At 36.5% G+C, this 15,281-nt stretch overlaps 1 protein-coding gene across 2 annotated transcripts in view; it reads right to left on the reverse strand.

Annotated features, from left to right (window-relative positions):
* smg6 (SMG6 nonsense mediated mRNA decay factor) overlaps nucleotides 1-15,281 on the reverse strand; it is a 529,891-nt gene that overhangs the window by 86,635 nt on the left and 427,975 nt on the right. The window contains exons 14-15 of one of the 2 annotated variants that reach the window (XM_039757208.1): nucleotides 7,423-7,599; nucleotides 2,933-3,079 (exon numbers count right to left, since the gene is read on the reverse strand). In XM_039757208.1, the coding sequence (XP_039613142.1) occupies nucleotides 2,933-3,079; nucleotides 7,423-7,599 (324 nt within the window). The remainder of the gene's footprint in view (nucleotides 1-2,932; nucleotides 3,080-7,422; nucleotides 7,600-15,281) is intronic. The other variant, XM_039757209.1, reaches the window with a different exon arrangement.

Below are 15,281 nucleotides of genomic sequence, written 5' to 3' on the forward strand. Positions count from 1 at the left end.
TCTGGGTAAATTTCTAAAGACTGGAAGCTAGCAAATATTAACACATTATATAAAAAAGTGGGATGATCCAAGTAATTATATGCCAGTAACCTCAACATGTATACAGAGAAATGAGGAAAAGACTGAGCAGTACATGTCTTGAATAGTTGTATTAGCAAATAGCATGGGTTCAGATAAGATTAATAACTCCACTGTGAATCGTAGGGTGTTTGAGAATATGAGGGAAACCATTAAGGAGGAGATTAGGGAGGCTAAAAGGCTGTTGGAGAGGAATATAGAAGATAGGGCAAAATATGACCCAAAGAGATGCTTTCTTGTATTTTAGAAGCAAATGAACAGAGGAGAAGGTGAACTGCCTCAGAAATAATAAAGGAGAATTAAAAAATACACACAGTGAAAGTGCAGATGCTCTAAATTTGCATCATTCAAAGGTATTCATTCACATGCGAAGAACTTTATAACCTCCCATGGGTAAAAGGGGCTTCTAATGAGGTACTGAGTGATTTGTAAATTGTAGAGGGAGAAGTACTGCTTAGACTAAATAGGCTGAAATCAAACAAATCACAAGGGCCTGATAATATTTATCCTGGCATTCTTAAAGAGTACATATATAACCCCTTGTTGCATATTTTTAAGAAGTCACTACACACTATTGAAATTTTGGAGGACTGGAAAATGGCAAATCCCATATATAAAAAGGGTGACTGGGCAGTTGAAAGCAACTATAGGCCAGTAAGCTAAATGTGCATCACAGATAAATTAATGGAAGGAACTATTAAGGGTAAGATTGAGCAAGACACGGCAAGAACAGGAGTTTTACTGAACAGTCAAGCATGGGTTCAGAAGAGGAAGGTCATGTTTTACCAACGTGGTGGAATTCTATGAGGAAGCAACAAAATTATATGATTAAAGTGTATGTTGTTTATCTTGACTATCGTAAAGCAATTGTTTAGATGCCATGGCTGATGTTAACAGTGGTGTTCCATAGGGGTCACAGCTAGGGTTGCTGCTATTTTTAATATATATAAATCATTTGGACAGGAATATAAATTACAAGCTGGTTAAATTTGCAGATGACGCCAAGCTAGTTGTATTGGTAGATAATCTGGAATCCATTGAATCATCACAGAAAGACTTTGACAGCATACAGACTTGTGCAGATTTATTGTAGATAAAATGTAATGTAAGTAAATGTAAAGTATTACATGTAGGAAGTAAAAATGTTAATTTTGAATACACAATAGTTTCTGAAATTGAAAGTATTCCTAATGAGAAGGATTTAGGAGTCATAGTGGACTTGACATTATCAACTGTCAGACTGTGTTCAGAAGCCACTAATACTACAATCCCTGAAGCCTACGAAAAAAATCATACTCCCGGGCCACCTTAAATTCCTTTACACCTTTATCTGTGTGTGGGGTGCCTGGAGTTGTATAGGATAAATTATATATCTTTTTTGGAATACATACATTTCATGTGTGTTCCGTGTCTAAAGAATCAGAAACGTGTAGTAAATTAACAGGTAATGTGGTAGAGAGCAGGACTTTAGGGACTTTCAGATCTTAGTATGTTATTTTGGTGAATCTAGGTGAACAGGATGAATGAACTTACTAGGCTGAATAGGATTATTCTCATCATTCTTGCTCTAATGTTCAAATATGCTAATAAAGGTGTTACTGAATTTGCAGTGTCTTTCCTCTGTACATTGTATTATTTGATAAATACCTTCCTTTATTATGTATTGTGTTACTGCTTTCTCTCTTCACTGTGAGGTTATATCTTTTTTACATACTATATTGAGTTTCTTGATACATTTTTCTGTTATTTTACATCATATTAGTTGCATATTTCCCCTTGGGATTAATAAAGTATCTATCTATCTATCAGCTTTCTAAACTTTATATAGTCTGTCATCTCTCTGCTGCTTATAATGCATATCTATCTGAGAATGACTGGCTTTAAAAAATGGAAACTACTTAGATCTACTTCATACAAAGTTAATTTTCATGATTTCATAATTAACAACAGACAAATTGGGAGAAATAACTATTAAGTAGTTACTTAATCCTGTACTGATTCTGAATTATCTTGGACTCGGGCATATGTTTTAGTATATACAAATTTCTGGACAGCAACAAAAAATAATGATGGGTTCTTGCTGGTAATAATCTACTGATTTCTTTCTTTTTCATTTCTCACTCTTATGCAGCTAGGCTCTTTCCCACAGGACTGTCTTTCACATATGGTCTGAGAGCTGTGCCTGGCTAGGGTTCAAGGCTGTGAAATGAAGGACAGCTTTCCGGTGTGGAGCCCTAGGCACCAATAAAAACAGAAGGAGGGTGCTAACCAGCATTCCCTGTCCCCACCCCCAATCCAAAAAAAAAGAAAGAAAAAAATTCAGGAGGCCTTGGGATGCAATGATGGTATTTCCAGATAAGGGAACAACAACAGGTCTTTACTATGGTGAAAGGGCCAAGTTATGTACAGCATCTTAAAATGAACCACCAATTGAGGATATCATCAAAAAGAATATATTTGGAGAAAAAGGTAGACAATATCAAAGATGAAAATTGGGATATAAACAAATTAATATGCAAAACCAAAGCTTGGTTATCCCATTAGCTACTTGACTGCAGGAGAAATGGTTTTAGGACAGCTTAAACTTGACTGTTAACCTTTAAGATGAATCTGATGACAAAAAATCTGATTATGTTTTAAGAAGCCTATCTGAGGCATGAAACTGAATGGCCATAATAACTTATTATAATATGCGAGCTGATAACTAAGATTATTTAAGGTATACTCCTAAATTGGAATGATCATAAAACATGGATAAACCTTATAAATCTAGAAGTGTCCAAATTAGTCTTTTGATGAATTTTTCAGAAATGTTCAGACAAATTAAAAGTCAATGGGGAATATTTCGTATTACCTGAATTTTATCATGTCTTCTCCTCTGTTCTGCAACTTTCCTGGTAAGTGCATTCTTACGCGCTCTTAACTCACGTAAATCATCCTCACTGCCACTGGCATCTGGTTCAGATGATTCCTCCAAAGCTTCAATAAGCACATCATCCTCCTGTTGAGCAGATTAACTAATTAGAATAAATGCTGGAGATATCATAAAAAAGCAAAAACACTGTTTCACATCACTAAAATTGCAACCGATTGGAATACCATTGCCTGCAGCATAATCATTATGAATGTATGCAAATATACTAATAAGGCAAACTTAGAATCTGTTTTTTCATCACTGCTTAATAGAAACGCCTCTATTACATAATAAATAACTATTCAGAACTACAAAAAGAAAGAGCACAAATAGTGTTGGAATACAGGAACTGGGCAGCCTAAAAGGAAGATCAAATCCAGTCATAATTTCAAGGAGGTGAATCAGAGGGTATTTTGACAGGAAGCCCACAGCATGTGACAGTAGTGAGTAGGTCCAAGCAAAGAGAGAGTGAGAGGGACAAAATGGGGGCTGATTAAATGAGTAAGTGGGCGCATGAGTGAAGGAATACTTTGGGAGAGTACAGAGGTAACAGGAAACGCCTGATTATGCCTAATGAGTTCTCCAGGCCAGATTAATGCAGACGCACACCTCTCCTGCCATCTGCACCACTCATTTTTTATGGCTCTGGCTTTAAGTTTTTTTTTTCTTTTTTCTTTTATGTGCATTTAGAAACTGCAAACTGACATTTCCCATTTAACTGAATGCTGAAATGCAGAACAGCTTTTGGGGTTCTGAAAAGAGCACAGACATACAACAATTTGGCAGGTAGGCTGAGGTGTGTGAATGTATAAAGAAGAACTGGTGTTGGGGTAAGAGAACATTTTTTACCATAAAGCAGAGAACATGAGGGTCACAGAAACCACTGGCAATTCAGACACTAATACCTTTCTACTAAAAAAGCAACAAGAAATTAAAATCTAGCATGATCTAGCATGAAACTGTCTTTCACATACTGTATCTTTGATGTAAGTAAAATGGTAAAAGTACTATGTAAAACAGGCATGAAACTGCAAAGTCAGTAAGGGAGTTGGTTATAAGTATGCGTAAATTATTCACTTGATATGACTTTGTGAAGTGCCAAAAGTGTTAGGCATAAAAATAACAGAAAACAACTGAAAAATAAATTATGTTTTGTTTTGTTGTGTTCTGTAAAGGAATTATACATTTTGAATAAGACATAGGTATCAAGAAGAAAACAAAGTGCAAATGCTCTGTTATGACCATAACAACAACAAAACCACAAACAACTGTGACACCATGATGCCCAGGATGTGACCAGTATTTGAGAAAAGAGATCACCTGTCAACCTCCTTACACTTTAGATCTGTGGTGCTTCAGGCAATTCAGGTCTTGGCATCTGGGGCACACCTAACAAGTCCTAATTACAGCTCATTAATGTCATAAAGTTAGTTGTATAATCAAGTAACCTTTAAGTGTAACAAATAGCCTAACACTTGTTTTGAAAAAAAAAATGTGTAGTTGATTTAGGTTATTTTGGAAAGGGAAGACAAACTAAATTCAGAGGTATTTCTCGCCCCATGGAACAGAACTACAACTTAACAAGTACGCACAGAAAATGTAAAGTTAAATTTTGTACTAAAAGCTCAGTATGCACAGATTCCAGGCACAAGGATTGCTTAGGTATTCTGCAACAGCATTTCCATCCTCTCATCTTTTGGACTAGAACATTGTCAATAGACTGTAAACTTACAGAAATGGCAGTAAGTTATGTCATCTAATTAAATTTTAAATATATTAATATTAATTCAAGAAAGGACACCTGAACAACCAAAAAAATAATTCAGAGTAGTGTTTTGGTTTTGTCTTTTTCAAAGAAAATTTAACGGTTGTGATCAACACCACTGGCACCATTGCATTTCAGGTATTGCATATCATGGAAAATATCTTCAACAATAATTAAAAAATGGAAAACAAACAGCCAGAGTAAAATTTTAAGAGTAGAAAAGAGGGGAGAGAATCCTTTTCCCCAATATAAATACTTATTGTAAAATGTTAATTAGACCCTGCCAGGCTTTAAAAAAGTTTTAAAGAGATCCTCTAAGTAAAAATTAGTTTTTTTTCCAATTTCAAATAATACATAACATCAATTACCCACTGACTTAAGAGAGGTCAGTTAGGATTTTTCCAGTTAAGCAAGATAAGTCTATCTGCTAATTGTGAAGTAAAAGCAATTACAGTTTGTTTGTCCTTCTCCACTTTAAGCCAATCTGGGAGTAAACTAAACACAACTGTTAATAGATTAGGAGTGATGGTGACACCAAGGCTGTCTGAAAGGTATTTAAAGATTTTGGTCCACAATAATTTTAATTTGGTGCATGCCCAAAACATATAGCCCAATGAGGCTGGAGCTCAACTCCAACGTTGTTAGCTTGGATCTTACCCTGGAAACATTTTGGACAATTTTAAACGAGATAGATGTGTTCAATAAAAGATTTTAGACTAAATAATTGTATGCTTTGCGCATATGGAGCTAGAGTGAATTATCTACATGGCTGCCTTCCACAGCTTTTCTGAAATGTTGAGTAAGAGATCCTTTTCCCACTGTATTCTGGAATCTTTGAAAGGAAGGGACTTTAAAATGTTGCATATATTATAGAGATGCTGTCTGAGTCCACAAGACTAATCAATATTTCTTCTAGAATAGAAGTAGGTAGGAGGTGAGGAAAATTGGGTAGATTTTGTTTAGCAAAGCTTCTAATTTGAAAATAGTGGAAAAATTGTGTTGATGGGAAGCTAAATTTGAAGTGCAATTGTTCCTAGGATGCAAAGATGTTATCTATGTACAAATAACTAAATGAATGAACCCCCAATGTTTTCCAAACATTACAAACTGTGTAAGTTTGAGAGAGTGGACAAAAGGTGACTTGTACGGTATTAGGCACCCATTCCTAATATTTGGCTTCACAACCTTTGGCAATGAAGACAGCCTACATATGCTTCTTGTATCAATCTACTGTATATACAGAACAAAAAAAAAACCTGACAAAATAAATAAATAAATAGAAAAAAAAAAAAAAACAACAATATGGTGAAATGTGAAAACAGGAACACCAAGGTCTCTAAAGATGACCTTGTATCCCTCTTTCACATGTTTAACCCATTTGATTATAGTTCTTCTAATGGTCTCAAACAGCTCTTTTGTCTTCTGCACCATCACATGGGAATGTAAACCACTATTCATATATTAGTTAATTCATGTATTCATGTCTTTTCTTCCAACCAATTTGATTTGAATAATACAAAATGGGGGCAAAATTCTGTCAGGGCAACTTTTCAGTTTTTATACCATTTTCAAATATTTATTTTATTATTTATTACTGTGTGACCCTGTGCTGCTCTGTATCAAACAAAGAGTGTGCATATAGACATAAGATGTATTGCTGCACACTTTTTTCAGGAGATATTGTACATGATGCATCTAAAATGCAAAGGTGCCAATAATATTGGCCATAGCTGTACTTTGGATATTTGTTTAATGACTAGCAGTACTTACTATTGACTATATGAATGAAAAACAAGAGTGAGCTCTGTATATTATAAGAGAACATGCTAAAGATCAACTAATTCTCAATACACGTTACACATCAGACTTACCAGAAGATTACAATTTACAATGCAGATGGCTATAGTAATGATAATTCAAACAGGACTCAATTTAAAGGCCTTAGAAGTAAAAATGTTGTTTTATCTGGTTTACGATATATCATTAATATGTTTCAGTATTCTAAGTTCCAGTCAATTTACTACCTCACTGTTTGGGGTTGGTACTAAGATCTTCTCCAGCCACAGGCAGTTATAGGTAATGGATCGTGTAATATCTAACACACAACATTTTTCATTTAACAAATAAATCTCTACAGGCCCCAGTTAAATCACATCACTATAGCGAAGTAACATTTAAATTCTAATAAATCATTTTAAGAAAAGTTTACAAATACATTTGTGTAACAAAACTTCCACCCATGGAAGTCTATCACTAGAAGAATAACTTAAGTTTAGAATATGAAACTTAATCTCTAAGTCACGTCTTCAAAACTTGTACCTGTATTATTATTGCTATTATTCAGAGTTTAAAAAAAAAACAAAAACAAAACAAAAAAGGACTGGATCTGGGGCATTCATTCCTTGTCTGAATTACTGTTGTCTATATGTGTATTAGATTCCTGGAAGTCTCAAAGCTTAGAGAAAAGAAGAAACTTTCTTTAAAGCATGTGGAGGATGGTATTAAGCAGCAGTTCTGTTGCAACAACTGGACACATGACAGACAGTACTACATGCAAGACCCTCATATATGCTTGTGCTTTATCTGCAAGTAGTCAGGAAGCCGTCATCCTCCCTCCCCCCTACCCCACGTTCACACTTGCCCTCCTACCCCTCCCCACCCCCACCTGATTGTCCGTTTGTTTTTCCTCTCGACTTCCTGTTTCCTTTCCCATGGTGTCTGGGACGGCTGCCATCGACACATATTTTCCACCCTTGAATGCCAGCAGAGGCTCCTCTTGTCCACACAGCGCTTCCAGGAAATACTTGAGGACCGTGACCCTCTTGCAGTCTGCAGCGATGATCTGTGGGGGTTGGGGATAGACAGAGACAGAGAGAGGGGAGGGCTAAGTTAGTAACACACTATCAGAGGAAAAGAAAGAGTATGTTTGTGTCTGTGGGGTTTTGGGTCAAAAGTTATGTTCAAGAGACAGAAGAATAAATGGCCAGCTATGGAAGAGGTTCAGCTAGGGGAAAGAAAAGTTCACAAGGATAGGAGATTCTGGAAGTGATTTTAAGGGCATGAGAGCAGTGAAAGATGAAGTTATGCAATGGAAAATGTATCATAATATTCCTGATCAGCTCAGTCTCAAGCTCATTTTGATGCCCCACTTTTATGTAGGATTCAATCTCTATTAAATAACCCATACTAAATCTTTACATTCTTATAACTTGTTAGCAGAGGCAGTTCCAGGACCAAAACTGACAATCCAATATTATTTCTAACTAATTAGCTTAAACAGCAATCTAGTCTGTCAACTCAGACTCATTCTCTTTTGACAAAAATGTCACAGTCTGTCATTTGTGAATTTAGATACACACAGGAAATGTGCGTTTATAAGCTGTAGAAGTTTCCCACAGTAAAAGAGCCCCCAGCTCACACCTTCTTGAGCAAAGTGCAGAACGAAACTACCAATGACTGTAAGTGAAACCATGAAATTCAGAGGGAGAAAGCTGCTGAACATCTACAACCTATGCCTTATGCTCTTTTTCTCTGTCCAAAGGTTCATACATCAGCTTTCAACTCAAAACAAGCATTTGTAATTTTTTGTCTAATTGAGCATGCCACCTCATGGAATATTTACATTAAGGGTACTTGCAGAAACAGAATAATGTTTGCAGATGTGCACTTTGGTAGAAAACTGAATAGTGTTCAAAACTATATACATATCATACGCATACTCTCTGCTGTGATATCCATGGAGGTAATTTTTTTGGAAAAGTGAGTAAAGGGTTCTAAACTATATGATCTATGGTTCAGCCACTGCCATCTTTCTTGACCTTGACATTAAGTCAACTTGGCTTTAGCAAAGATTTGACAGTAGGTATAAAATGTTCAGAGCAGAAGGTGACAAGTTTAAACTTTGTTGAAAGAGTAGAAGAATCAAAGAGTATACATTTGCATTGGAAAGAGTAGAGATCATATTTGATTTGCAGACCCTCTGCAACTCATTTTTAACCAGCTGATTAGAAGGAATCAAAGTTATTTTGGCTTAAAATGACAGTTGGGTTGGTTGAGAATTCATGTTCAGCACACCTTTCAACTAAAGACTTAAATCTTTTACTTGTGTATTGCTTTCATGGTGACTCATGAAGTACACAATTTAAACATGAAAAGTAAATAAAAATAAATAATTTTTTCATTCTGGTAATATAAAGACCTCACTGCTAATTAATTTTTAAATTGGGGGGGTCACAAAAATACATTGGATTTAACAAAAACCCAGATTAGGGCTATCATGACTTAATGTATACCGTTGCCTGGACACAAACTGCGACCAATTCAGTTGTTTGAGAAGTATCTCCAATATTTGGAACACTGTTGGCAAACACTGTTTTGGTAAATTTCAACTATTAAATCATTTATGTTGTGACTTATTACTACCTTTGCCTTTACTGGACACATCTATTCAGTTGCTTTCACTTTGACCCCATAATTCACCTTTTTACTCCAGTTGTATTTTGTTCTGTCATCCCTATATCTGCCTACCTCTCTAGTAAAATATACCCTTCTGCTTCTGTTTGTATGCTTTTGTTTCAGCAGGAAGTTGAAGTGCTTTCCACAATCATCTTAGCTTCCTCTCCTCTGGTCTAAATTTAAATGCCTTGTTATCTCAGGGTCTGTCAGCCTGAAGACCTCAATGTGACCCTTGCCCACAAACCAGCACTCTAGAGCTTGACCTTTCAGACATAAGGGCAGGTTTGAGATGTCATTATAGCAAAAACAGTGAGTTAATTTTTCACTGTTTTCTGTTTGACTGTAATATCACTCCTTTCAGTAATATATACTGGAAATCACTCTCATTTTGAAAGTGGGAGGAGCTTGTCCGTTAAAACAAAACATATGCTACATTGAAACATGCAAATGTAAAAAAGTTTATTGCAAATGGAATATGTCATCTCATTCAAACTAATCCACCATAACTACCACTCAAATTTAAAAAATAGGGGAATACTGCTCGACACACTTGTATGTAATGCTGAACTGTTAACATTTATGATTGCTATCAAAAGATAATTCATTCAGCTATAAAGACTGTTTGTGCTCATTTGAGATGGAGATATTGGAGTAAGTATTCAATTCCAGCCTGGAATTTTAGCATCTACTCAGACATGGCTTCACTATTTCCATGCACTCTCAATAATTTATATAAACATTGTAAACTGATTGACTAGTGTTTTTTTTCAGCTACAATCTTTTTGTTGGTTTACTTCTTTGTTCTGAAATTCTATATTATCTGCCTTTTTCTACCTATTTATCTTGCGCCTTGCTGCTTTGTCCTTGATGTCTTGCTTCTCTTTTTTGAAGCTTTAATTTCAATCACTATCCTTTGATCTGAAACTTTTGTTCACAGTTCCATGTACTCTGCTCTACAGCTTGGTTTTGAGGCCTGTCTATTCAGCTGCTCTAAGTTTATTGTAGGTCTATTTTATGCTTAGCTCTTTCTCTGTCCTATATACAGTATTTGTCCTTGATGTCTGTCTCCTACTTTTCACCTTTATTTTCAGGTATGGCACCAATATTTATAACCTTTGTATAGTAACTGTGGGCTCAAAGGTCTTTTAGTATTCAGCAGTTCTTAGTACTTGCTTTCCAACGTTCAGCTCAAACTTCATAATGCACGTCTTATAAGCCACTTTCACACTAGTACTCCAACCTGAGTTGCAACAACTTTTTCTAACCCAAGATGCAACTCTGTATAAAGTAAAAATATCTTTAGGTATGGTAAAGTGTCAAAAGTTTGTTGGAGCCAACCTAAGTAGCAGTACAAGTCAACCTCATTTTACTGAAAGCGTAGAGTAAAATGTGATAATGTATCACGTACAGTAATGCAAATGTTTATTTTACACTAAATAGCGTTTTACAGAAGCTCTGTATTTCTTACTGTTTTTCTTTTTTTTTCTGAACTTATTTACTAGTTACTAGTCTTATTTAAAATTAGAACTGATCTGGCTCGTCACTGATCATAGCAACTAGAAATCGGGTAAATGGGTTTTAAATTTACTGATGAACTGCAATGCACGCAAACCCAGACACAGACTTGTCATGACTACACTTCAAATGGGCTGTGAACTTTGATGGAGTCGCAAAGAGGACCTGAAGACCATAAGAGACACTAAGAAAACAAAAGTGAGATGTATTAAAATACTACTTGCACTGCGAACACGAGCGCCTAAGCAGCTCAGTTACATTTTACTGCAGGAGTCGATTGTCCACAGACACAGAAGGTGATGTGTCAGTGTGACAGTAAAAGGAGGGAATAAGGAAAAGGAAATCTGGTGGTGGAATTGGGAAGGACAGGATAGCATACAGAGGAAGAGGTTGGTGAAGAAGTGGGATAGTCAGAGAGATGCACAATGTAGACAAGAGTACAAGGAGATAAAGAGTAAAGTGAAGAGAGAAGTGGTGAAGGCTAAAGAAAAAGCATATAATGAATTGTATAAGAGGTTGGACACTAAGGAGTGGGAAAATGGCCTGTACCGATTGGCTAGACAGAGGGACCGAGCTGGGAAAGATGTGCAGCAGGTTAGGGTGATAAAGATGGAAACATACTCACAAGCGAGAAGGGTGTATTGAGCAGATGGAAAGAATACTTTGAGAGGCTGATGAATAAACAGAGTCAGAGACAGAGAAGGTTGGATGATGTGGTGATAGTGAATCAGGAAGTGCAAAGGATTAGCAAGGAGGAAGTAAGGACAGCTATAAAGAGGATGAAGAATGGAAATGCCGTTGGTCTAGATCAGTGCTTCCCAACCTCGGTTCTGGGGGCACACTGTGGCTACAGGTTTTTGTTCCAACCAGATTCCTAATCAGTGACAACACCTGATAACACTGATCTCATTTAATTGGCTGGTATTATTTTTCTTTTATTCTACATTCTGAAAAGCACATCAGCATGATTTTTACATTTATAAGACATTTAGAAAAATTTCTGCTTTTGCTATAGATTTAAATGCTTGAATCTATTTTGTTGATTTCATTATATTTTGCCCTTTCTCTGTGCAGTTTTTCCCCTTCGTTGTATCTTATTAATGACAATTAAAAATGAGCAGAGCAGACACACTGGCAAACAACACTGAATTATCAAAGGCTGCAACTACTTTAGCATCAGACTCACTAATTAGAAAACAAAGGATTAATTAAACAATTAGAACAATTAGAACACCTAGAAAAGTAGAATGAAAATCAAGATGAAAATATTGTTAAAAAGAAAAAAATACATTACTCCCATATAACTGCTTGGTACATTTTAACATATATATAATTTTTTTTTTACCAAACTTAGTGTTCTAATTTCTATATTATTCCCAAAACACATAACTTGGGAAATAACACATCAGTCCAATTAAAAACAGAAGGTGGTTGGAACTAAAGCCTGCAGCCACAGTGTGCCCCCAGGACCAAGGTTGGGAAACACTGGTCTAGATGGCATACCTGTGGAAAGATGGCAGTGTTTAGGAGAGACAGTAGTGGAGTTTTTAAGAGTGAGAGGTTGCCCAAGGAGTGGATAAAAGTGTACTGTTACCAATTTTTAAGAATAAGAGAGATGTGCAGGGCTGTAGTAAATACAGGGGGATAAAACTGATGAGCCACAGCATGAGGTTATGGGATAAGTAGTGCAAGCTAGATATAGAAGGGAGGTGATGGTTAGTGAGCAGCAGTATGGTTTCATGATAGGAAAGAGCACCATAGATGCAATGTTTGCTCTGAGGGTATTTATAGATTAGTATAGAAAAGGCCAGAAGGAGTTGCATTGCGTCTTTGTGGACCTGAAGAAAGCATATGACAGAGTGCATCAAGAGGAGTTGTATAAGGAAGTGTGACAGTGGTGAGGTCTGCAGTAGGAGTGACATATGCATTCAACATGGAGGTGGGAATATATCAGGGATAGGCTCTGATCCCTTTCTTATTTGCAATTGTGATGGACAGGATGACAGACAACATTAGACAGGAGTCCCTGAGGACTATGATGTTTGCTGATGACACTGTGATCTGTAGCGAGAGTAGGGAGCATGTTGAGGAGACCCAGGAGAGGTGGAGATATGCTCTAATGAGGACAGAACATTAGAACACTCCAGACGAGAACAGGCCATTCAGCCCAACAAAGCTCGCCAGTCCTATCCACTTGTTTCCTCCAAGAAAACATCAAGTCGAGTTGTCTACCACACTACTTGGTAGCTTATTCCAAGTCTATCGTTCTCTGTGTAAAGAAAAATTTCCTAATGTTTGGTCGAAATTTACCCTTAACAAGTTTCCAACTGTGTCCCTGTGTTCTTGATGAACTCATTTTAAAATACAAGTCTCAATCCACTGTACTAATTCCCTTCACAATTTTAAACACTTCAATCATGTCACCTCAATCTTCTTTTGCTTAAACTGTTTAAAGGCTCAGCTCTTTTAATCTTTCCTCATAATTCAACCCCTGTAGTCCTGGAATCAGCCTAGTCGCTCTTCTCTGGACCTTTTCTAGTGCTTCTGTGTCCATTTTGTAGCCTGGACACCAAAACTGCACATAGTACTCAAGATGAGGCTTCACCAGTGCATTATAAAGGTTGAGCATAACCTCCTTGGACTTGTACTCCACAGATCGTGCTATATAACCTAACATTCTGTTAGCCTTCTTAATGGCTTCTGAACACTGTTGGGAAGTTGATAGCTTAGAGTCCACTATGACTCCTAAATCCTTCTCATAAGGCGTACTCTCGATTTTCCGACCGCCAATTGTGTATTCAAACCTAATATTTTTACTTCCTATGTGTAATACTTTACATTTACTGACATTAAATTTCATCTGCCACAAATCTGCCCAAGCCTGTATGCTATCCAAGTCCTTCTGTAATGATATAATGGATTCCAAATTATCTGCTAATCCACCTATCTTGGTATCATCTGCAAACTTAACCAGCTTGTTACTTATATTCCTATCTAAATCATTTATATATATTAAAAATAGCAGCGGCCCTAGCACTGACCCCTGTGGAACACCACTCTTAACATCGGCCAGTTCTGATGAGGTTCCTCCACCATCACCCTCTGCTTTCTGTGTCTGAGCCAATTCTGCACCCATCTAAAAACATCACCCTGAACTCCCACTTCTTTTATCTTGATGGCCAATCTCTCATGTGGCCCCTTATCAAATGCCTTCTGAAAGTCCAGATAAATAATATCATAAGCTCCACTTTGATTGTTGCAACCTCATAGAATTCCAACTTGTTAGTAAAACACAACCTCCCTCTTCTGAACCCATGCTGACTGTTCAGAATAACTCCTGTCCTTGCCATGTGTTGCTCAATCTTATCCTTAATAATTCCTTCCATTAATTTTCCTGTGATGCATGTTAAGCTTACTGGCCTATAGTTGCTTGGATCTGCCCTGTCACCCTTTTTATATAATGGGATGATATTTGCCATTTTCCAGTCCTTCGGAATCTCTCCAGTGCTCAGTGACTTCCTAAAAATAGTGTCAAGGGTTTATATATGTACTCACTAGCCTCCTTAAGAACACGAGGATAAATATTATCTGGGCCTGGTGATTTGTTTGATTTCATCTTATTTAATCTGAGCAGCACTTCTCCCTCTACAATTTCCAAATCCCTCAGTACCTCCTTAGTAGTTGCGTTTACCTCTGGGAGGTTATCCACTTGCTCACTTGTAAACACCTCAGAAAAATGTAAGTTTAGGGCATCTGCTATTTCATTGTCTGTATCTTTTAATTCCCCTTTACTATTCCTGATGAACTTGACCTCCTCCTTAATTGTTCTTTTACTACTAAAATACTGAAAGAATCTCTTGGGGTCTTCTTTGCCTTATCTGCTATATTCCTCTCCAACTGTCTTTTAGCCTCTCTGATATCCTTCTTAATGGTTGCCCTCATGTTCACATACGCACTACGATTCAATTTGCAGTCATTAGTCTTATATGCCTTATACAGCAGTTTTTCCTTTGCAACTTCTTTTTAAATCTTTATTAATCCACGTGGAGTTTTTTAGTTTCCTATTAATTCCAAATTTAGGTATGTATCTGTCCTGCATTACATGTAAAACATTTTTAAACCTGTTCCACTGCTCCTCGACTGTCTCCACATTTAAAAGCTTATCCCAGTCTATTCTACTTAGACTTTGTCGCATCTGCTCAAAATTAGCCCTACCAAAGTTCAACTTAACAATTTTAGTCTTTGCATCTGTACTCTTACAAAATACTGAGAATTGTATTACATTGTGGTCACTTGACCCTAGTGGTTCAATCACCTCTACACCCTCAATTCTATCCTGATTATTACAGAACTAGCAGAATACCGCGCTTCGCAGTAGAGAAGTAGTGTGTTAAAGAAGTAATGAAAAGAAAAGGAAACATTTGAATAATAACGTAACATTATTGTTAATGTAATTGTTTTGTCATTGATATGAGTGTTGTTCTCATATCTATATATCTATATCTATCTATATATATCTATATATATCTATATATCTATATCTATATCTATATA

This window comes from Polypterus senegalus, chromosome 6 (assembly GCF_016835505.1).
Source record: "Polypterus senegalus isolate Bchr_013 chromosome 6, ASM1683550v1, whole genome shotgun sequence".
Classification (NCBI taxonomy): Eukaryota; Metazoa; Chordata; class Cladistia; order Polypteriformes; family Polypteridae; genus Polypterus; species Polypterus senegalus.